At 43.5% G+C, this 25184-nt stretch overlaps 1 protein-coding gene across 4 annotated transcripts in view; it reads left to right on the forward strand.

Moving 5' to 3' along the window:
• The first annotated feature begins 474 nt into the window (after positions 1-474).
• LOC134340791 (transmembrane protein 25) overlaps positions 475-25184 on the forward strand; it is a 37581-nt gene continuing 12871 nt past the window's right edge. Inside the window, exons 1-7 of one of the 4 annotated variants that reach the window (XM_063038306.1) lie at positions 497-516; positions 594-644; positions 5221-5326; positions 6048-6359; positions 14751-15041; positions 16776-16904; positions 19712-19745. In XM_063038306.1, the coding sequence (XP_062894376.1) occupies positions 5254-5326; positions 6048-6359; positions 14751-15041; positions 16776-16904; positions 19712-19745 (839 nt within the window). In that variant the 5' untranslated portion in view covers positions 497-516; positions 594-644; positions 5221-5253. Of the gene's footprint in view, positions 645-5220; positions 5327-6047; positions 6360-14750; positions 15042-16775; positions 16905-19711; positions 19746-25184 lie in introns of all 4 variants that reach the window. The other 3 variants (XM_063038303.1, XM_063038304.1, XM_063038307.1) reach the window with 3 other exon arrangements.

The following is a 25184-nucleotide window of genomic DNA, read 5'->3' on the forward strand; positions in this document are numbered from 1 at the left end:
GATCCACGTAAAAGGACACCCAATTCCCTCTTCTACCAAAGAGGATGACTTCACATAATCCATCAACCTACATCCCCTGAAACCTTCCCCCATCTTCCTCACAATTTTCTACATTGCTCCGTAGCTTCAGGCCATTAGTGCACTTTGATATTTCGCACTTTATTCCCCACCTCCATATTGGCGGGAGCATGGCAAATGGGCTGACGTGTTGGTTGAAAAGCGAACCCCAGAGTTGGCCGTCCTTAAGGAGTCGAGTATATGCTCCTTCATTTCATGATACTTGAGAATTTAAATTGAAGGGATGCGTGAGAAGGTCATAATTTCTTAATTTCTCTAGAGGTAACTGATGGTTGTTCACATTCGTTGTGAACAAGGAATAAAAACAGAATCTGCTGAAACAAAATCATTAAATCCGTGCTTGATTGTGTGTGCCTGTCAGCTCTCCTCAGCCTGCACTGCAGCACAGCACTGAGAACCAGCTGCCGTGATACTGAGAGGGCGACACAAGTAACAGTGGTAAGTGGAGGGGGTTGGAATTCCTCCTCATGCTTAAAAGGAGCCAAATTACTGCCGAGTTCCTTGCCCTCATTCAGGTAAATAAAGCTCAAAACCGTCTTCCTGTCTCCCTGGAATATTACTCAGAGGTAAGCTTGTGTTGCATTTCCTTTACATTAAATTAAGCTCGCGATGGCTCAGTGTTATAATCAGTAAACAACCCAGTCTGCTCGGGCACTTAGAATATGATGCAGGTTGAATAGTGCTGGACCTGCTTCCTGATTCGTTTGTGGGTACAGGGAAAGTGCTTGTAGGTTAGGGCAGTGGTGGCTTCTAATCAGCTCAGCCCTGGGGTCTGGCAGTAAAGATCCTTGGCCAAATTGACAGTGTTCTGTTTTTCTCTTAACGGCATCATGTACATTCGTATCTGTCTCAATGCCCCTTGCTAGGGGTGATGCCAAGAGACCACAGGTTGTCTCTTTTGACCTCTGGTTGCAGAGGCGAGGTCTCCCCCAGGGAATCCTAGCAGAGATAGTGGTAAAGTAGATGGAATGATGAGTGAACAACTCAGATCCTGGGAAACTGCCCCTCAAATCCTACTTAGTCTAGTGGCCTAGAATTGTATGGCTTTGGGGGACAGGTTAAATTCAATCCCTGTTATGTCCCTTGGACATTCAAGATTTTCACTCATGGGGGAGGACCACTGAACCTCTTCTTGATGAGAAGAGAGATTTCCCATTATGGCCTGAGTATTGAAGTGACGGGTGAAAGATTAGGGTGGAGTGTGGCACCAAGGAAACATTAAAGAGATTCACAGGAAGATAGCAGCACTGCTGGGCTATGAATATCAGAGCATATTGAGCAGGCTGGCCATCTTTAGACAAGATTAAGGTGACCTAGTAGAAGGCTGAAATTTTATGAGAGTTTTTGCTTCCACGGAAATGATCCTATAACTAGTCATAATAAATCCAATTAGAAATTTGGTGAATCTATTTTTAACCTGAGAGTGGTTGGAGTGTGGAGCTGTTTCCATGAGGGTTTAGCGAAGTCATTAAAGGGGCAGTTGGATAAGGGTGAAAGTTAACAAATTTCCTGTCACATGCCAGTGATAATAAACCTGATTCTGACTGAAGGCTGTGCTTAGTGGGTTAGGGAAGGAATTTGTACAAGACATAGACTGGTGTATGCCAATTGAGAGTGATCAGCAGCACTGGGGCTCCACAGGGGACTGTCTTGTCTCCCTTTCTCTTCACCATTTACACCTCGGACTTCAACTACTGCACAGAGTCTTGTCATCTTCAGAAGTTTTCTGATGACTCTGCCATAGCTGGATGCATCAGCAAGGGAGATGAGGCTGAGTACAGGGGTACGGTAGGAAACTTTGTCACATGGTGTGAGCAGAATTATCTGCAGCTTAATGTGAAAAAGACTAAGGAGCTGGGGGTAGACCTGAGGAGAGCTAAGGTACCGGTGACCCCCGTTTCCATCCAGGGGGTCAGTGTGGACATGGTGGAGGATTACAAATACCTGGGGATACGAATTGACAATAAACTGGACTGGTCAAAGAACACTGAGGCTGTCTACAAGAAGGGTCAGAGCCATCTTTATTTCCTGAGGAGACTGAGGTCCTTTAACATCTGCCGGACGATGCTGAGGATGTTCTACGAGTCTGTGGTGGCCAGTGCTATCATGTTTGCTGTTGTGTGCTGGGGCAGCAGGCTGAGGGTAGCAGACACCAACAGAATCAACAAACTCATTCGTAAGGCCAGTGATGTTGTGGGGATGGAACTGGACTTTCTGACGGAGGTGTCTGAAAAGAGGATGCTGTCCAAGTTGCATGCCATCTTGGACAATGTCTCCCATCCACTACATAATGTACTGGTTGGGCACAGGAGTACATTCAGCCAGAGACTCATTCCACCGAGATGCAACACTGAGCGTCATAGGAAGTCATTCCTGCCTGTGGCCATCAAACTTTACAACTCCTCCCTTGGAGGGTCAGACATCCTGAGCCAATAGGCTGGGCCTGGACTTATTTCCTGGCATAATTTGCATATTACTATTTAATTATTTATGGTGCAACTGTAACGAAAACCAATTTCCCCCGGGATCAATAAAGTATGACTATGAGTATGAGTGACTCTTCTGATGTTATTGTGTGAATATTTCTGCCATACTCATATTACTAGATAGCAGAGCATGAATAGTTTTAATGTTTCTGTGGTGTGTTCAGAGGATGCCATGTTCAAATAGAATACGGCCTTCTAGCTTTGTTCTAGAGTTGAATGATATTAGTCCACACTGCTTCCAAACAGTGTGACAGATGGGATACTACAATTGGCTTGTACTTTGGAAAAACAGACCATGGTAGGACACTGAGGAGTGTGGTGGTACAAAGTGATCTGGGAATACACATCCATAATCACTTGAAAGTGGTCGTAAAGAGCTTTTTGCACATTGGCCTTCATGAGTCAGAATATTGAGTACAGAAGTTGAGATGTTACGTTGAAGTTTTATATGATCTTGGTGAGGTCAGATTTGGAGTATTGTGTGCAGTCCTGGTCACCTAACGACAGATAAGATATCAATAAGATTGAAAGAGTATGGATAAAATTACAAGGTTGTTGTGGGATTTGAGGACCTGATTTATAGGGAAAGGTTCAATAAATTACAACTTTATTCCCTGGAGTGCAGGAGAATGATAGAGGTATAAAAAATGAAGCAGTGTATAGATATGATTAATGCAAGCAGACTTTTCCCAATGAGTTTAGAACTAGAGATCAAAAGTTAAGGGTGAAAGGTGAAATATTCAAGGGGAACTTCTTCACTCAGAGGGTGATGTGAGAGTGGAACGAGCTGCAGTGGAAATGATGGATGCAGGTTCAGTTTCAACATTTAAGAGCAGTTTGGATTGGTACACAGATGGGAGGGGTATGGAGGGCTGTGGTTCAGATGCAGCTTAGTGAGACTAGGCAAAATACCAACTCAGAATGAACGAGATGGGCCAGGGCCTGTTTCTGTGCTGTAGTGTTTTATGACTTTGTCTCATTTAAGGAGGGAAACAGTCAGCCAGAAATCCACTCCCTGAACCATCTCTGGTTAAAAAGTGAGTCTTTGAAAATCCCTAGTTGAACTTGCAGTATTTACTCAAATCCTTTATATTTCTCCTTCAACCCTCCCTCCTTGATCAAGCTTTTGATCACGTAATTCCTCCTCCTATCATTCAATAGTGAAATCTGTTCATCCTGTGATTTGAAATGGCTTACTAATCAAACATGTGATATCAATTCAGTAAACTCAACAGTTGAACCATGGAGAGTAACGCGGCAATGTTGGCCTTCTTTCTCAAGAGAGAATGTGCTTGCCACAGAGGAAGTTCACTGAAGATAGTAGGATAATGATATGAGGAAAGACTGTGTTTTATACCTCTATCATGTCTGCAACCAGAGTGTTTAGAAGAATGAGGGGAGATCTCACTGAAATGAACAAAAGTCTGACAGGGCATAACAGACTGGATGCAAGGAGGGTGCTTCTCCTGGCTGGAAGGTGCAGAACCAGGGCTCACAGCCTCAAGCTATGGGATAATGCGATTAGAACCGAGATGAGGAGAACCACCTTTACTTACAGGGTGGTGAACTTGTGGAATTTGCCACCACAGCCCTTATTTCAACTCCTGACAATCATGACCTCTGTATGAGGTTTGTACATTCTTCCTGTGACTCGGGCTTTCTATTTACTTATTGATTGAGATACAGTGTGGAGTAGGCTCTTTGAGCCATGCCGCCTAACAAACTCCTGCCCCCCACCCCCCGATTGAACCCTAGCCTAATCACAAGACAATTTACAATGACCAATTAACCCACTAACCGGTATATCTTTGGACTGTGGGAGGAAACTGGAGCACCTGGAGGAAACCCACGTGGTTACAGGGAGAACGTACCAACTCCTTACAGACAGCAGTGGGAAATGAACCCGGCTTGCTGGTGCTGTACAGTGTTGTGCTAACCACAATGCTATCCTTCATACCAACCAAGATGCTCATCTAAGCCAATCCCATTTACCCTCGTTGGACCCATATTCCTCTAAACCTCTCCCATCCATGTACCTGACCAAGTATTTTAATGTACCTGGCAGCTCATTCCATATACTATTTCTCTGGATAAAAAATGTTGCCCCTCCAATTCATATTAAATCTTTCCTCTCTCATCTTAAACCCACATCCCCTAGTCCTTGACACCCTAACCCTGGGGAAAAAGAACTGTGCATTCACTCTATCTATGCCCCTCATTATTTTATTCATTAATTCCCCCTTATTCTCTTGTGCTCCAAGGAATAAAGTCCTAGCCTGCTTAACCTTTCTCTACAATTCAATCCCTCAGGTCCTGGCAGCATCCTCCATAAATCTTCTCTGCACTCCTTCTAGCTTAATAGCATCTATACAATAGCAGGGTGACCAAAAATGAACACACCCTGCCTCCCACATCTCCCCTGTCCACCCTGTCAGGTAGTGTCTGGGCAGCAGACATCACTAAAACACATTACCATATTGTGGTTTCTCCTCTGCATTTCCTCCATTTTACTGGTAGTCACACTTCTAAAAATAATTAAAAGGCTGCAAGGTGTTTGGAGACTTTGAGATCATGAAATTATATACTGTAAGTACAAACAAATTGCTTCTATTACTGTAGGAAGTGGTAAACTTTTGTTGTTGTGTTCCATTTTCAGGGAAGATGTAATCAAAGCAAGAGAGTGGCCAACATGGCAATGGCTGGCTATGATCATGTTGTTGGGGCGATATTTCTTCTACAACTTGAGGCCTATGTTTGCTCAGGTACTTCAAGTAAATCCTTGGGTTTTCATTTTTTCCATTTCCCTGTCCTTTGGCTTCAGTATGGGGGGGAGGGGGGGGGCTTGTCGAGATAAAGTCAGTTCCGATACTAATCTTAGCCCACAGGCAAAAGCTCCAGTGGCAAGAGTATCTCTCCCTCTCCTTCCTGCAATGCCTATTGATGTTTCTCATAATCTTATAACCTTCCATCAGGTCTACCCTACCACCCACCTCCCCCCACCTCTGAAGCTCCAAAGAAAACAATATGTTTGTACAACCTCTCCGGTAGCTAATAGTCTCCACTCCAGGCAGCATCTTCTGAATGAGCCTCTTCTGCAATCCTCTTCAAAGCCTCCCACTCCTCAAGGTGAGGTGAAGCAAGAAGGGAGATGACTTAGGGGAGATGAATGCTAGCCGTGATTTGTTGGCCTGAATGGCTTCTGTGCTGTGAGCTCCCTGTGCTGCACTTGGCCTGCGCCAAGTCTGCTGTGCTGGGGGTGGTGCAGTTTGTCATTGCTGAAATACTCGGTCAGGATCCCTAACCTGCACTGGATGCAGGATGGAAACTCAGCATATTGAATGGCCTGTTGGGCTCATGGTTGGGGCATGGTCACTTGAGTGAGATTCAATGGAGATGAATATTGTCCTGGAGTTACAGTCTAGGAGGTTTTTAAGGATCCCGGGGGTGAGACTTTTAAACTAGTATTTTATACCTTTATTTCAGAAATCGCCGAACCTTTTCCTCTAATCAATGGACGGCCGCGGCCTGTAGTCACTCTGGAGGAGAACGCGCCCAAGGAATTCACCTGCAGGATGGAGGGCTGGAAGTCGGTGCCCGTCGTCACCTGGTACCTGAATGGCAAGAAGCAAGAGAGCAACCAGACCATGCTCATTCCCAGCTCCAATGAGAGCAGGAACCAGAGCTACAGCACCTTTGTCATAACCACCCGCAGGAAGGACAAGGAACTCAACTGCTCAGTCACTGATCCTGTCAGCGGGAAGACGCAGAACGCCAGCGTCATCCTCAATGTGCAGTGTGAGTACTGGGAATGACCATCATGTCTCACGCTTGGGAGGAGGCACGTGTAATATTCCTCCTCTTGACTGGATTCATTGCAAATTTCCCAGTCTGTTTTCCCTTGTGTTCTGAATTCCCAATGTTGTTTCACGACCTGAATTTACACTTAGTGGCCAATTTATTAGGTATACCAGCTCGCGGCCACTGAATGTACGTGGTCCCTTAGTGCAATAATGTTTCACAGGTGTGTCACCTGATACTGACTCCACTTTACTTGGCACAGCTGACCAAACATTGGTTAAAGGTTTAAGGAGTCTTGTTCTGCTGTAGTTGTTCTGTTACTTGTTGTGTTCTGCTGAGTATTGTATGCATGCTGTGTTGGTGCTCTTTCTGGCTGCTTCCAGCATAGTGCTAGGTTGTGTTGGTTGTTAATACAAGTGACACATTTCACTGTATTTTTTGACGTACACATGGTAGATCTGAATCTATAGCAGGCCACCATTAGGGAGATACTTGCGCTGCTTAGAACTGGTGCAGCTAATAGTCCTGCCACCAAGAGTGAAGTCCTTCAACCATGCATACACGAAAGGGCAGAATTGGAGGAGCCCAGAGGATTGTGGGGGGGGGGGGGTGCGGAGTAATGAAGCCAACAATTGCCCTGGTGGGTTGTTGCAGCATGGAGGTGAGAGGAGGCTGTGGTGAAGGGGAGAGGAGAGACTTGGAGGTTTAGGGGTAACTGGATGGAAATTTATAAAGTTAATAGAGGCAAAGGTGGGGTTAAGGGGTAGGTAGTCAGTCAGGGCAGAAATATGAAATGCTAAAGGGCATAGGTTGAGTTGAGGGGGGAAGATTTAAAGGAGTTGTGTGGGAAAAGTTCTTTTACACAGGGATTCTCGTCTCATGTCAAGGTGGGTAGGGTAGCACTTCCATTCTATTTTTCCACATAAAGCCAGGGAAATCTCAATTCCTATAAATCAAAATGTTCCCTTTGAGCTTCACAACAAAGTATCTGATACAAATGGTCATTTTATTATTGTCTCTGGGAAACTGTATGGTCTTGGCTAACCTATACACTCCCAATTCGGGTGATGTGGAGTTTTTTGATCGTTTTTTCTCTTTATTGCCTGACTTGAGTTTATATTCTCTTATATTGGGCGGTGATTTTAACTGTTGGTTAGATCCAGTTTTGGATCGATCGTCTTCTGTTCCTAGACTATCAAGTAAATCTGCTTTATCAATTCAGTCCTTCCTTTCTAATTATGCTATCTCTGATGTATGGTGTTTTTTCCATCCAAGTGAGAGAGATTATTTTTTTTTCCACATGTCCATCATATTTTCACTAGAATTGATTATTTTTTAATCGATAACCTGCTGATTCCATCTGTTCGCTCTTGTGATTATCAGAGTATATTGATTTCAGACCCAGTTAGCCTGTCTATAATTCTTCCTGGTTTCCCCCATATGAATAAACATTAGTATTTTAATCTAACCCTGTTGTTGGAAATATGATTTTGTAAAATTTATGAAGGACCAGCTAACTTTTTTTAAAAAATACTAACATGTCATCTGAAGTCTCAACTCAGGTTGTCTGGGATGCCATGAAAGCATATCTGAGGGGTCAAATAATTTCATATACTGCGAATTTGAAAAGAAAGATCTATACAGAGTGATTAGATTTGATTTGTCAAATTAAAGCAACAGACCAATTATATGCCCAGAGCGAAAATCTAGAACTGTACAAGAAGCGAGTGGAACTTCAAACCAAGTTTGACCTTATTTCCACTCACCCAATTGAACGCCAACTTCTTGAAAGTAAGAGCCAGTTTTATATTCACGGTGATAAATCCGGTAAAGTTTTAGTCAATTAAGACGCTCTAAAAGCTCAACAACAAATTACAAAAATTCGAATATGAAATGGGAATATTACCTTGAATCATTCTGAAATTAATGATACACTTAAGAATTATTATTCTTGACTCTATACCTCTGAATCTTTAAGTGATAGCATTTCTGTCGAGCATTTCTTAAATAGTTTAAATATTCCTTTGCTTTCTCCTGATCTCAAAGTAAAACTTAATGAGCCATTATCATGAGAGGAAATATCCTTAGCCATTTCTGCACTGAAGTCTGGTAAATCTCCTGGACCTGATGGGTTCTCTGCAGAATTTTATAAATCATTTTCCTCACTGCTCTTGCCTCAATTAATCTAAGTTTTATCCGATTCGTTTAAACATGGTAAATTACCATCATCACTTATTGAGGCAAGTATCACTCTTTTAGCGAGAAAAGGTAAAGACCCAACAGAGTGTTCTTTGTATAGGCCAATTTCTTTGTTAAGTGTTGATGTTAAAATTTTGGCTAAAGTTTTGGCTCGTAGATTGGAGAACATTGTACCCTCAATTATCTCTGAGGATCAAACTGGTTTTATTAAAAATTGCCTCCCTTTTTTAAAAAATATACGGTGTCTATTTAATATCTTATATTCACCTTCAGCTGGGACTCCTGAATGTGTCATCTCTCTTGATGCGGAGAAAGCGTTTGATCGTGTGGAGTGGAATTATCTTTTTGCAGTTTTAGAAAAATTTGATTTTGAACAAAATTTTATTACATGAATTAAATTGCTATATCCATGCCCCATTGCTTCTGTTTTGACCAACTCTCAGCAATCCCAACCCTTTAACCTTAAACGTGGCACCCGGCAAGGGTGCATTTTAAATCCCTTACTTTTTGATCTGGCCATAGAACCATTGTCGATTGCGTTTTGCAGCTGTGCTGAGTTGGCGGGGATTTGAGGGGGGGGGGTGTTGAGCATAAAGTTTCTCTTTATGCTGATGATCGTTTACTTTTTATATCAAATCCGACTACCTCGTTACCCCCAATGTTTTCACATCTCAATAAATTTAGCCAGCTTTCTGGATACAAACTTAATTTACACAAGAGCGAACTTTTCTCAATTAACAGAGAAGCACAAATATTAGACCTTCATAACCTCCCTTTTAAAGTAGTAAATAATCAATTTACTTACCTTGGTATTACAGTAACTAGGAACTTTAAGCGTTTTTTTGAGAAAATTTCACTAATCTTTTAAATGATACAAAACAGAGTTTGGCACAGTGGTCAGCCCTGTCCGTGTCGCTGGTAGGTCGAATTAATGTTAAAATGTACACAGGGATTGTTGGGCGTCAGGGATTCTGGTGGAAGCAGATACAGAAATCCTGTTTAAGAGGGATTTAGACAGGTACAAAGATGTGGATGATGTGCAGGCAGATAGGATTGGTTTAATTTGGCGTCACAGTTGGCACGGGTATTGTGGGCCGAAGGACCTGTGCCGTACTGTTCTATGTTCTATTACGCTTTATGAGAAAGGTTGCTGCATTTCTGACCATCATCTGGACATTAAAATAAGACAGGAAGTGGGAGTTGGAGCTGCCACGAGGGCCCTGTAGCTTACGCTGCCATTTAATAAGATTTTTAACTGAGCTGAATCAGCTGTGTATCTGCATCCTAGTTCCCTTCACTGTTGCTCTCAGCTTCCAGAAACTCAGCCAGTGAGCACCTGCAGCCTCCTGGCACAGCGAAGGTCAAAGATTCACAAGTCTGTCAGATTCTCCTCCTCCTCAGTTTTGAACAGCTGGTCCCTTATCCAGTGCGTGTTTTAGCATCTCCAGGCTGAGCCAAAATCAAAGCACCGATAGAGAACTACTGGAGAACCTCTATGGTGTCGCTCACCGGCTGCACCTGGAGAACAGTGCGATGTTTGCCCAACAACCTCACCTTATTTAACGGAATGTCTCCATAGAAATGGCAAAATCTATTGTGGTCAACCGGAGGACAATGCAATAAATGGTAAGTTTTAGAGGCTAATAGCTCTTAACTCCACCATGGAGGGTCCCAAGCCTGGCTGTGAAAGGAGAAGGATTGGGCATGGGGCTAGCAAACCCACCTTGTAAAGACCGAAATCTACAGAAACACAAACACAAACTCCAAAGATCTCATCCCTGGGAGAGGAAGGATCTTCGAAGATGGGGTACATCTGGGGACAACTTGAAAGACTGGCCCTGGATAGAGGAGTCTCATGAGCTGCTGTTGGTGGCCTATGTCCCAGTAGGGGTGATGGGCTTAACCAACCCAACCAATAGCTCTTGATGTTTTACAACAGACTTGTAACTGTAAATGAAGTAAGGCACTTGCAATTGGGCAGCAGGGAGAACGGCATCATTGGATTAGATGTATGAATGATATGCTTTTGGCAGAGATAAGATCAAAATCCCACATGATGTAAAGTCAAGTACAGGAGGAGTCAATCTATCACTTGTCGTGATCTGCCCATTCACTGCAACAGCTTCTATCCTTTACGCTGCTGGTTTATTAGTCCCAGTTTAGAAAATTTCATCTGATCACCAGCTTTTGTTTGTGCTTCCTGTTGTTACCCATGAATAGCCTAGTTCACATTTTAGAGTCATAGAGCACTACAGTACAGTCCCAGGCCCTTCAGCCCATCTAGTCCCTGTCAAACTGTTATTCTGCCTAGCCCCGTCGACCCGCACCTGGACCATTGCTTTCCGTGCCCCTCCCATCCATGTATCTACCCAAACTTCTTTTAAGTCCACATCCACCAGTTCCACTGGCAGCTTGTTCCACACTTGCATCGACCTCAGGTTCCCCTTAAACATTTCACCTTTTACCCTAAACCGATGACCTCCAGTTCCATTCTCACCTAACCTCAGTGAATAAAAAAATCTGCTTATTTTTACCCGATCTATACCCCTCAATTTTGTATACCTCCACCTCATCTCCTCTCAATCTCCTATGCTGCAGGGGATAAAGTTGTAACTTTTTCAACCTTTTCCTGTAATTCAGGTCCTAAGTCCAGGCGACGCTCTTGGAAATTTTCTCTGTACTCTTTCAATCTTATATCTTTTCTATAGGTAGGTGATCAGAACTGCACACAATTTCTTTGTGAAGGCCTGAGCATATTTTGCTGACTTTCCCACAATGTTCAAATAGACGTCGTCATCGTGGCTATCCCTCGAGGTCGAGGATGATGGTCTTCATTCTGAAGAAGTGGCCCACAGAGTGAAGACGCCTGTGCATGTATTTGTTTAAGGTGTACTTGATGTTGCACTCCAAGAAGCACACAATACTTCACAAATCGACCAACTGATTCCAATGGCACGGAAACCACGACGATTGGAGCTGATGGATTTGTTGCAGCCTTCATCCGCCTTCACAGCCGTTGAGTTCGAAGTAACTTCGTCCACCTGTTCCACCGTTGAGGTCTTGGTTGGATTGTTCTTTGTCAGGGACCTCACCCTCGACCTTACCACCATGGGTGACCCTACCAGGAGCATAGCTCCAGACAGCATTGCTCTCGGGATCGCAGGACCACACAAGCTTCTCCACCACGACAAGGTGACAATCCATGGAGAAGATTCAAGTAGAGAAGCCTTCCTCACTGAATGACAAGGTCCCGCACAGGAGGCTGGTCAAGAGGGTTCAGTCGTTTGGCATTCAGGATGAGGTAGTAAATTAGAGTAGACATTGGCTTTGTGGGAGAAGTTAGAGAGTGGTAGTAGATGATTATCTCTCTGACTGGAGGCCTGTGACTTATGGTGTGCCGCAGGGATCGGTGCTGGGTCTGTCGATGTTTGTCAGTTATATCAACGTACTAGATGATAATGTGGTTAACTGGATCAGCAAATTTTGCAGATGACACCAAGATTGGGGATGTAGTGGACAGCGAGGAAGGCTATCATGGCTTGCAGAGGGATCTGCATCAGCTGGAATAATGGCAGATAGAATTTAATGCAGACAAGTGTGAGGTGTTGCACTTCAGTAGAACCAATCAAAGTAGGTCTTACACAGTGAATGGTAGGGCACTGAGGAGTCTGGTAGAACAAAGAGATCTGGGAATACAGGTCCATAATTCATTGAAATTGGAGTCACAGGTAGATAGGGTCTGATATTTTGTTATATCCTATTATTCTTCACTATTTCCAGCAGAAGAAATACTTTCTATTTATCTTATTAAATCATTTAATTATGTTGCGCTCTAGAATTAGGCCAATCCCCCCTCCCCCCCCAGTTTTCCATATTCGTAATTGATGCAGCCTAATAGATTAACTCTTTCAGCCCCTGTCTGTGTTGAATCTGTACCACAACCTATCCATATCTGGTAAGTATATACGTACATGCAGTGGTGCAGAGCAAAGTTACTCTGCATTTTGCATCACCGGGGTTGGGGGGGGGGGGGCGGGTGCGATTGTACACTGAAGCGTCGAGCCTTGCTACTGAAGCCTCTTTAGATAATGACTCTTCATAATTTGGTTTTTTATCTCTCTGCCACTTTCATTAGTTTTTTAATGTTTTGAAATCTTTAAGTCTCTTGTTTTTTAAAAAAAAGGCTTCTCTATCTTGGGTGGAGCTGAGTAATGTGTGGCAGGAATGTTTAAATATACACAGTCCAATTTACTTGTTGCAGTTAAAAAAGAATAGCATGTGTTGCAGTGCGATCTGATGTAGTTTGAATTTTCCACAATGTTAGAGCAAACTCTAGCATTTATCAGGGTTAGCATACAGTGTTCCAGCACTAACACTGCTGTCTCACAGCTCCAGTGACTCAGGTTCAACTCTGACCCCGAGTTCTGCCTGTCTGCGGATTCTCCCTGTAATCATTTGGGCTTTCCTCGCACAATCCAGAGGCGAGCTGTTGGATGAATGGGCTACTGTAAATTGCTCTGACTGTTTGGAGAATTATGGAGGACGTGTGAGAATAGGTTCCAGGAAAAAGCAGGGGAATGAGATGGAATTGTTCTGCAATTCAAAGGGTCAATGGGCCAAATGGCCTTTAATATCATAAGAAATGTGAATATATAAATTATAATTGAGTTGTGTGGTCACTTTAATGATGCTATTGACTAAAAGAACATCATATTTCATTCAAATGAGAGCTTTAGGATTGCCTCCGTGTCGGACATGTTACTGCAGCAAGAAACACCTTGGTAGATCCTAATCCAAAAAGACTTTTCTCTTTTTTCACTCTGCACAAACACTATTACTCAGGTGTCGTATATCAGAGTTCAATTCCAGTGCCCTTTGTACCAAGTTTGTACATTCCTTCCTGTGTGCGTGTGGGTTTCCTCCGGGTGCTCCAGTTTCCTCCCACAGTCCAACGACGCACTGGTTAGTAGGTTGATTAGTCATTGTAAATTGTCCCATGATTAAGCTAGGGTTAAATTGCTGGCCTGCTGGACAGTGTTCTTCAAAGGCCCTGTTCCACGCTGTATCTCTAAATTTAACAAAAAAGCATTCTGATTGCTTTGAAGAGCATTATCTGTTGATTCGGGTTGGTAGAAAGGGACATTTGGACTGTGAAGTCAGTCCAACACCTTTGAACTGGATGAATCTCGCGGGCTGCAGGGTCCAGTCAGCTCAGAGTTCGAATCCAAGGCCATGATGATGTGGAGGAAGACAATGAGTTTGCTGGTAAACTTGGGCATCACTTGAAGGAAAGAAACACTAGGAAGATTAATGGATTTACTTTGAATGAAGTGAAAAGCAAATTTATGACTAGTACTAGAAATGTGTTTCTTTTCTCAATGAAAAGAATGAATGGTATAAACTAATTTAAAAGGTATTTAGACAGACTCTAACAAACAGGAAATGGAGGGATACAGGCCACAAACAAACAGATAGGATTGGTTTAAATTGGCGTCATGAGCAGTATAGACATTGTGGGTCAAAGGGATTGTTCCTTTGTAGTGTTCTATTCCCTCTTCTCATCGCTACCATCAGAGAGGAGGTACAGGAACTTGAAGTTGCACGCTCAATTTCAGGAATGGCTTCTTCCCCTCTGCCATCATATTTCGGAGCGATCCACGAATCTATAAACGTTACCTCTCTATTTTGCTCTTTTTGCACTATTTTTAATTTTTTAATATTTCTATATTTTTATATTTACTTATTGTAACAGTAATTTTTTAATGTCTTGCACTGTGCTGCTGCATAACAACAAATCTCATGACATACTGTATGTGAGTGTTAACAAAGCTGATTCTGAGTTTATGTTCTATGTAAACTACCAGGAAAGGTAAAAATACTGTGGTGTCAAAATGCAACTGGGAAGGGATTGACTCCAATAGTGAACTCAGTTAATTTCACCCTTGATCCCCACCTTGGGAGTTTTGACTCTTTACTGCAGATCTCAGCAAACTCCTGGACAAAGCTGTGTTATGCACAGCCATATATTCAGCTGTTGAGTCCTGAGCTTGGAAACTTCCTTCAAAACCTCTTCCACCAAGCTGTTCATTGCCCCTCTTAATAATTCCACTTTTGGATTCGCTTCACAGTTTTCCAGCATCAAAGGTAGAGATAGTTTTGACTCTTGTCCTCTTCTGTACCTTTTCCTAGTTAAACCAGAAGTTGTTCGGATGGATGCTGAGTACAAGGAACACAATGACTCGGGACTTTTCCTGGTCCTGTTTGTCCTTGTCCGTGCAAACCCTCCTGCCACGATCACCTGGGTCGATGAAAGTGGCGGAGTTATTGTGAACACCTCCAATTTCATGATCTTGGACACCAAGAGTTACCCATGGTTGACCAACCACACCGTTCATGTGCAGCTGACGAGCCTGGCAAAGAACTACTCCTTCAGTGCTGGCAATGAATTTGGAGTGACTAACTCTTCTATTGCTTTACCAGGTAAACAAAAAAAATCGAGATAGCCACTATCAGTTCTCTTTTGGCTCTGTTCTAATGCTCTAGATTTCCAAAGTAATCTGTTTTGTTGGGAGGGTCAGTGAGAGTTTCCTGCAATGATTAATGGCATGAAGGGATGGGGTCATAAAGTCCATCCCACTTATTCCCTGCTGATCACCGTGCATCTTCTCAGAGTCTCATCAGTTCCTTCAGATTATGACACTCATCTGCACCTGAGATACAATTTACCATGGCCAATTAACACTGTGAGATAAAAAAAATTAAGTTAACACATGTTTTTTTTTGATCCCTCAAAGATGAGAATAGATCTCTCAAAGTTGCTGCACAAGTTGATTGGGTGTTTAAGAAGGAGAATGGCATCTTGACCTTCATTAGATGATAGGCTTCCGTTAGTCTTGCGAGACCATGGATCTGCACCTGGAAAGTCTTCACTCTCCAGGGCACAGGCCTGGGCAAGGTTGTATGGAAGACCAGCAGTTGCCCATGCTGCAAGTCTCCCCTCTCCACGACACTAATGTTACAGCTTGGCACCAGTGTCATCGCAGAGCAATGTGTGATTAAGTGCCTTGCTCAAGGACACAACACGTTGCCTCGGCTGGGACTCGAACTCACGACCTTCAGGTTGCTAGTCCAATGCCTTAACCACTTGGTCACGTGCCCACCCTTCATTAGATAGGGGATTGAATTCAAGAGCTGTGAGGTAATATTACAGCTCTATAAAACTCGAGTTAGACCACACTTGGAAAAGTGTGTTCAGTTCTGGTTGCCTCATTATAGGAAGGAGTGGAAGCTTCAGAGACGGTTCAGAGGAGGTTTACCAGAATGCTGCCTGGATTAGCGAGCATGTCTTATGAGGAAAGGTTGAGCGAGCAGGGATTTTTCTCTCTGGAGTGAAGGAGGGTGAGAGGTGACTTGATAGAGGTATACAAGATGATAAAAGGCATAGATCAAGTGGACAGCAGTGACATTTTCCCCGGGGCGGAAATAGCTAGTACGAGGAGGCATAATTTTAAGGTGATTGGAGGAAAGTATAGGAGGAGATGTCAGAGGTAAGCTTCTTTACACAGAATGGTGAGTCAGGGGTGCAGGTAGAGGCAGATACATTAAAAGCATTTAAGGCAGGCACATAGATGATAGAAAAATGGAGGGCACTGTCGGAAAGAAGGGTTAGATTGATCTTAGAGCAGGTTAAAGGGTTGGCACAACAAGGACGTCTAGTATGCTGTACTGTTCTCTGTTCTGTGATGTTCAGTTGCACAGTAACTCCAAAAGAAGGAATAGCCTCTTCTTGTGCCAAGTGAGAATGAAATTTGCATAAATCAATCATTTTTAATTCTGTGCCTACTTCAGTGTCAAGAACATGTCTCCCTGGTTTACTGTGCATATATCACGGCAGGAGTGCTGCATGGTTAAAGATGCCTCCTTTGAACTGAGACTTTAAACTGAGCATTCATTTGCTTCTTTAATTAGAAATGGATGGTAATATGATTTTATTTCAAAGAGCACCGACCTTTTCCTTGCGTTAGCCAACTTTTGTATCTTAATGAACATCATGAAAAAGATTAACTGGCCTTTGTTATCTGTGGCAATGATTATAATTCAAGAACACTTCATTGGTTGTAAAGTGCTGAAGTCAGGGTATACAGGCTTTCTTCCTGATGTGTAAGTGCCCTCTGTGACTTTTGAGTTGTTTGGCTCTTCACCTCTTCCTTCCAGGATTCCTCCATTCCCGCATTGAGGTCCCTGTGCTGGTGATCCTCCTCGGGGGAATCCTTGGGCTCCTCGCCATCCTGCTCCTGAACGTTATTGTACTGTGTGCTATATACCGGAGAAAGGAAAGTGCAGGTAAGACACTGAGTGGGAGGGTGGGGCACTGGAACACATTCCTGTGGTGACCTGTTGCACTGGGACTGGGAGGAAGTAGCAGCTTGGAGTGTCATTGGTGCAGACAAATTTGAAAGGCTTCTTTTCTTGTCTGTCAGTCCTCAAGGATGTCCGACACCGGAGAAGATCTACGAATCCTGCCGGGGTTGTTGGTCCATCCAATACTGTTTTCAATTCTTTGCATTGTATGTTATTCTCAAGCCGAGCTTCTCCTTGATTCAGAAATTAATGAACTAATAGCAAATTCATAAAGTGAAAGATCAATACAGCCCAGAACAAGGCCATTTGGCCCATTGACTGTACTGGCACTTTGAAAGAGAAATCCACTTAGTCCCAGTCTACTGTATATCCTGGAATTACATTTATATTATACACTTCCTTTTGTTAAAAAAACACAGATTCTGCTTCCATTATGCAGACGCTTTGATCCCAATCCTAAACACAAAGCGTTTGCCTTTTGCCGACCATCTTAAATCTGCATCCTTTGACAACCAAGGTTCAAGGTACATCTATTATCAAAGTATATATGCACTATACAATTCTAAATGTTCGTTTTCTCCAGACAGCCATGAAACAACAAAAATCATGGAAGCTGTTCAAGGAAAAATATAAACCCCACCCCCATGCGCTAAAAAAACAAATTGCGCAAAATGGCAACAAGAACATCAAGCACCCTTGTGCGCAAAAACCCAATCATGCAAACAGCAATAAGAAAGAACCTGCAAAAACACAGAATAAAACTGAGAGTCCAATCCATCCTCTGACAGCGTCATGGGGGAGAGAGAGAGACCATCTGGATGCAGGAACCTTCCCTCAGGAGCAGTGAACAAGAGGGAGAGAGAGACCATCACACCCAGGCACCTTCCTCTGGCAGCACCGAGCGCGAGGCTGGTAGACAGCGTTGAACACTCGCCCACTTTCCGCACTCGCCTTGGCGTTTCAATTTTTCTCAACACTTTAAACAGTGAGATTGGCGAGAAATGGAGTCGATCTTGGGATTGTGCCCAGTCTCTCAGTTTCTAGGCCTCGAGGCTGCTTGCATCCTGGCTCAACCCAGCAGCCATTAGAAACCATTTCTCTTCTCTTTAATTAAATCCTTCAGGATTTTAAAGACATTGCTCAAATTTCTTCAAGTCCTTGTTTATTCTGACGAGAACGATTTCAGTTTCTCAAGTCCTGCCTTCTAGAACCATTTTAACATAACTGAGTCCTGATGAAGGGTCTCAGCCCAAAATGTTGACTGTTTATTCATCTGCATAGATGCTGCCTAACTTGCTGAGTTCCCCCAGCATCTTGTGTCTGTTAATAAAACTGTTTTAGTGCCCACTCCACACCTTCTTAACCACCATAAAGTAGCACTGGATTGGATACAAAATAGCAGCTGAGACCAAACATGTTTTCTCGAGGTGTAATACAACTTCATGGCTCTGCCCACCTATTAATAACTCCCAGGGTCCCAAGAGTTTCACTATGTAATAGCCAGCACAGGGGTATCATGCTGAATGGGCTCTTCTGTGCCGAAACCTTCTGTTGTTGGTTGTTAAGATGTAACAAAGAGGCCTATTGCCCTTTGAGGTGGGAGCTGGTCAGAATTTGCACTGTGTGGTTCAGCCCAAAACTCAAAACAAAAATCAGAAGTCAAGTTTATTGTCATTTACACAAGTCCATGTGTGCACAGGTGCAATTTAAAACTTTCTTGCTGCAGCATCACAGGCGCAGAGCATCATATACTGCATTCCCAAGAAAAACGTCAATTAAGGATAAATTATACACAATTTTTACAAGAAAGAGCACAATACAATTGAAAAAACTCATGAGGGTTGTACAGTCTGGACCATCTCCACAGGAGATCATTCTGAAAGCCCACCTAAGATAGATGTTGTGCATTCCATCAGTTCCACCCAGATTCTTACCAATACACAAGGGGCAATTTACAATGGCCCATTAACCTACCAACCCAGATATTTTTGTGGGAAACGAGAACAGGCGGTGGGTGGGATCCCACATGGTCACGGGGGTGGGGGGAGAGTGCAAGCTCCGTATAGAAAGCACCCGAGGCCAGGCTTGAACCTTTTGAGAGGACTAGAATATAAGAGTGAGGTGGTGATGCCGAGGCTTCAAAAGGCATTTGTCAGACAGTACTTGGAGCATTGTGAACAGTTTTGGGTACCCTATCTAAAAAAGGTGTGCTGAAATTGGAGAGGGTCCAGAGGAGGTTCACGAGAATGATTCTGGGAATGAAATGGTTAATGTATGAGGAGCATTTGATGCCTCTGGGCCTGCACCAGTGAATCTGAGGAATTCATTGTTACAGACGGCCATGGAGGCCTAGGCATTGGGTGTATTTAAAGCAGAGTTTTATAGGTTCTTGCTCTGTAAGGGTGTCAAAGGTTATGGGGTGAAGGCAGAGAGTGGGGAGAGAGGAATAATAAATTGGCCATGATGGAATGCCAGAGTAGACTTGATGGTCTGAATGGCATCATTCTGCGCCTACATCTCACGGTTTTATGAAGCCAAGATTATTGGAGTTGTGAGCTACCCAGACCGAGCAGCTGACAAGTGGGAATCGGGTGACACTGGGGTTTATCTGTACCACACAGAGCCAAACCTGACAAAGGGTTTTATGCTTGAGACAGCAAATCTGTTTCTCTTTTCACAGATACTACCTGACCTGCTGAGCAATTGCTGTATCCTCTGTTTTTATTTCAGATTTTCAGCATCTGCAGTTTCATCCACAGTTACTTCCCCTTTTCTTCATTCTATTTCAGATCTAAAACCCAGCAGAGACTCAGCTGTTCTCAGGTAATTGATTGAATATCTCTGAATGTTTTATTTTTGCTTTGCTTCCTCCTCTGCCCTTGTTGCATCCTGAGTCTGGGTCGTGCCTTCACTTTGCAATGATTCATGGAGTTTAACATAGCTGAGACTGACCTATGTCCCCCACTGCCAGCTGCCTATATCCTAATGCACACCAAGTCCCATTCACCCCTCTCTCTTGTGTTTGGTGATGTGTATTGGCACCAAGTCTGGCAGTGTTTGTAGGTCTCTCCATAGCACGCTTTTATTTTACATATTTTTAACTACCTGAGATCTCTCTGCTTCTTTTAGATATCCCTAATATTAATACTGCACCAACTGCGACCATGTACATTCAGCTTCCTAACACTGGAATGCCATCTCAGTCTCTCTTTACTTGTAGAATTGTGCCATGTAGAAATGGCCCCTCGTCCGTGCCTATCTGTGCTAATCTGGTTTATCTACACTAAACCCATATCCCACACCACCCTTCCTATCCAATTACCTGTCCAAACACTTTTAAAATGTTGTAATGATATTTGCCTCAACCACCACCTCTGACAGCTCTTTCTGGGTATTCACCACCATCCTTCAAGATGCCCTTTAAAACCTACCAAGTTTTGAGCACCTGTCTTGATATCTTTTGATCTGGTTTGTTGTCAAAATTGGACAGTGGACATGTACATTTTATTACATAAGAGACCATAATGCCATAATAGATAGGAGCAGAATTAGGCCATTTAGGCCCATCGAGTCTGCTCCACCATTTCATCATGACTGATCCATTTCTCTCTCATCCCCAATCTCCTGCCTTCTCCCCATATCCCTTCATGCCCTGACTAATCAAGAATCCATCAACCTCTGCCTTAATTATACCCACTGACTTGGCTTCCACAGCCGCCTGTGGCAACAAATTTCACGGCATCACCACTTTCGAGCTAAAGAAATTCCTCCTCATCTCTGTTTTAAATGGATGTCCCTCTATTCTGAGGCTGTGTCCGCTGGACCTGGACTCTTCCTCCCCCCATAGGGAACATCCTCTCCACACCCACTCTGTTCAGGCCTTTCAACATTCAATAGGTTTCAATGAGATCCCCCCTCATTCTTCCAAATTCCAGTGAGTACAAACCCAGAGCCATCAAACGCTCCTCAGATGATAACCCTTTCATTCTTGGAATCATTCTTGTGAACCTCTTTGAACCCTCTCCTATGTCAGCACATCTTTTCTTAGATTAGAAAATTATTCAAAATACTCACAAATAAGGCCTCACCAGTGCTTTATAAAGCCTCAACATTACATCCTTGCTTTTATATTCTAGTCCTCTCAAAATGAATGCTAGCATTGCATAGCCTTTCAGAGATTCTGCAGATGCTGGAAATCTTCAAAGTTCAAAAATTCAAAGTAAAATTTATTATCAGAGTACATACGTGTCACCACATACAACCATGAGATTCTTTTTTCTGCGGGCATACTTAGCAAATAAACAGGATCAATGAACAACACAGTGTGCAAGTGCAGATATAAATAAATAGCAATAAATAATGAGCATAAAATAACAAAATGAAGACCCTTAAAGTGAGACCATTGGTTGTGGGAACACCAGAAGTAGAATGAGTGTAGTTATCACCTTTTGTGCAAGAGCCTGATGGTTGAACGGTAGTAACTGTTCTTGAACCTGGTGGTGCGAGTCCTGAGGCTCTTGTACTTTCTACCTGAAGACAGCAGCGAGAAAAGATCATGGCCTAGGTGGTGAGGATCTTTGACGATGGATGCTGCTTTTCTACGGCAATGTTTCATGTAGATGTGCTCAATGGTTGGGGGGGTGGTGGTTTACCCGTGATGTACTGGGCCGAATCCACTACCTTCTGTAGGATTTTCCACTCAGAGGCATTGGTGTTCCCATACCAGGCCGTAATGCAGCCAGTCAGCACACCTTCCACCACACATCTATAGAAGGTTGCCAAGGTTTTTGATGACATGTCGAAAGTCCACAGACTCCTGAGGAAATAGAGGCGCTCTCGTGCTTTCTCCACAATTATATTTATATGATGGGTCCAGGACAGGTCCTTTGAGATAGTGACACCCAGGAATTTAAAGTTACTGACCCTCTCCACCTATGATCCTTTGATTACTGGCTCATGGACCTCTGGTTTCCCTCTCCTTAAGTCTACAATCAGTTCTTTGATCTTATTGACTCTGAGTGAGAGGTTGTTGTTATTACATCACTCAGCCAAGTTTTCAATCTCCCTCCTGTATGCTGATTCATCACAACAGTCGTCAGCAAACTTGTATATGGTGTTGGCACTGTACGTAGCCACACAGACATAGGTGTAAAGTGAGTAGAGCAGGGGGCTCAGTACAGATCCCTGTGGTGCATCTGTGCTGATGGAGATTGTGGAGGAGATGATTTTGTCAATCCAAACTGACTGGGGTCTGCAAATGAGGAAGTCCAGGATCCAATTGCACAGGGAGATATTAAGGCCCAGGTCTTGAATGTTTACTGATTAGTTTTAAGGGGATGATGGTGTTAAATACCGAGCTGTAGTCTATAAAGAGCATCCTGATGTATGCTTCTTTGCTGTCCAGATGTTCCAGGGTTGTGTGAAGAGCCAACAAGGTAGCATCTGCTGTAGACCTTTCGCTTCGGTAGGTGAACTGGAGTGGATCCTAGTCTCCACTCAGACAGGAGCTGATATGCTTCAACACCAGCCACTCAAAATACTTCATCACTGTGGGTGTAAGTGCCACTGGGCGATAGTCATTGAGACTGGTTACCATGCTCTTCTTGGGCACCGGTACGATTGAAGCCTGCGTGAAGCAGGTGGGTGCCACACACTGCCAGAGCAAGAGTTTGAAGATATCCGTGAATACACCAGGCAGTTGGTTGGCACAGGTTTTCAGCACTTGGCCAGGTACTCGTCTGGACCAGATGCTTTCCTTGGATTCACTGTTGAAGGCAGCCTGCACGTCATCTTCAGATACTGAGATCATCGGGAGACATGGGGTGCACAATGGTTCCTCCCTGTTCTTGTGTCAAAACAAGCATAGAAGGCATTCAGCTCATCTGGAAGCAAAGCTCTGCTGTCCCCCATATCGCAAGTTTTAGCTTTATAGGAGGTTATGGTATTCAAACCCTGCCACAGCTGTCGAGCATCCTTCGTTGATTCCAGTCTAGTCCGGAATCTCCACTTTGCCCAAGAAATAGCTTTCCGGAGATCATACCTGCACCTCTTGTAACATTCTTGATCTCTGGACTTGAAAGCCTCTGATGTGGCTCTCAGCAGCTCCTGGATTTCACTATTCATCCAGGGCTTCTGATTGGGGTAAACACTGAATGATTTTGTGGGGGCACACTCATCCACAGGTGTTTTAATAAAGTCTGAGCAACACGCACACAAAACGCTGGAAGGACTCTGAAACTCAGACAGTATCTGTGGAGGAGAATAAGCAGTCGACATTAATCCATTCCTGATGAAGGGTCTCAGCCCAAAATGTCGGCTGTTTATTCCCCTCCATAGCTGCCACCTGTCTTGCTCCAGCATTTTGTGCATGATGATATAAATATGGTCATTGTTTACAAGATGGGATTCTGCAGTGGTGGTTTCTGTTCAGGCTGTCGTGTTTCTCCCAAATAATGACCAAATCAGTATTTTTTTCTAAGAAAAACTAGCCTACTCATTCGGGAATCATAGCTGGGATCCAAGTCATGGTATAAAGAGAAAGGAGAGGCCTTTCTGCCACTTGAGACTCTTCTGGTATTTAATTGGATCACAGGTAACATATCCTTCTCTTCCATTTGAATGACATCCAACTGGGTTTCCAATACCCATATTCTAATGATTGTTTTTTCTTATTTCTGCTGACTCACAGTTTTCATGAAATTTTGTACCGGAGGTTCCAGACTTTCAAAAGTTCAAAGATTCAAAGTTCAGTTATTGAAGTATGTATGTAGTACAACTCTGAGATTTGTCTTCCTACAGACAGTCACAAGACAAAGAATAAAACCATGGAATCCGTTTAAAGAAAAACATCAAATTCCCGATGCGCAAATAAAAACAAATCATGCAAACGGAAGAAAAACAAATGAAAAACACAGAATATAAAACACCACTCCTTGGAAGAGTCCAGGCATATTCAATTTAGCTCAGTTCCATTCAATCTAGCGATGTGTCATTTGTTAACTTAGGCTACAGATCCAGACCGCCCCAATCAAGATCGCACAAAAATAGCAACAAAAAAGGACCAACTGGAAAACAGAAACACATCATAGCGTGAACTACAGAGTCCAATCCACAAACTGCGTCAATTAAACCTTGTCCAAGACCCAGGACTCTGGCACTTACTCCCGGAGCGAGAGGGAGAGAGAGGCCATTCAAATGCAGGTAGACAGTGCTGAACACCTGCCCGTCTTCCGTTCTTGTCCTTGATGATTTTCAATCTTTCTTGATGCTTTAATCAGTGAGAAATGGAGTCTATCTATCATGGGCTCACGCCTCATCTCCAGGTTTCTTGGCCTCGAGGCCACACACTTCACTCAAAGCCTTCCTTAACACCCTTGGAGACAGCAAAGCACCAGATCGCTCAACTGGCCCAAAAACACACAACCAAAATGTAGATCACAGGCTCTAACAACAGCAGAAAGGTGAAGAAAATGTAAAAGAAGTGAGAGAAGTAGTTTTGTGAACCGTCTGAAAGATATTGCCCTTGGTCATGTTGTTCCCTGGCATCATCTTCTCCAGACATCCTGTGCTTTCATATCCAAACAGCCTTGTCTCATTCATAAATTGCGTGCTCTGGAACATAGAACAGTACAGGCCATATGGCCCACGATGTTGTGCTGACCTTTTAACCTTCTCCAAGCTCAGTTTAACCTTTCCTTCCCTCATATCCCTTCATTTTTCTTTCATCCATGTGCCTATCTAAGAGTCTGTTAAATATCTCTAATGTATCTGTCTCTACCATCAACCCTGGCAGCGTGTTCCACACATCCATCACTCAATGTGTAAAAATCCTGCCACTGGCATCCTCTTATACTATACATTCCCCCAATCACTTTAAAATGACCTTTCCTTGTCTTGGCCATTGCCCCCCTGTGAAAAAGGCACTGGCTATCCAGTCTAGCTATGCCTCTTATCATATACACCTCTACCAAGTCACCTCTCATCCTCCTTCACTCCAAAGGGAAAAGTCCTAGCTCACTTAACCCTTCCTCGGACCCATGTTCTCTAATCCAGGCAGCATCCTGGTAGATCTCCTCTGCACCACATTCTTCATATGTAATGAGGCGACCAGAACTGAACTCAATACCCCAATATCATCTTCTGGATTTCCCACAGCAGCAGATTAAATCCTGGCTTTAGGAAGTCCTTTAATCATTGCAAATCCCTGAGTCAGCTTATCAGGAGGTACCTAATAAGGTGGCCACTGAGTGTAATTCTACACGT

The sequence above is a fragment of the Mobula hypostoma genome, chromosome X2 (assembly GCF_963921235.1).
Source record: "Mobula hypostoma chromosome X2, sMobHyp1.1, whole genome shotgun sequence".
In the NCBI taxonomy this organism is placed as follows: domain Eukaryota; kingdom Metazoa; phylum Chordata; class Chondrichthyes; order Myliobatiformes; family Myliobatidae; genus Mobula; species Mobula hypostoma.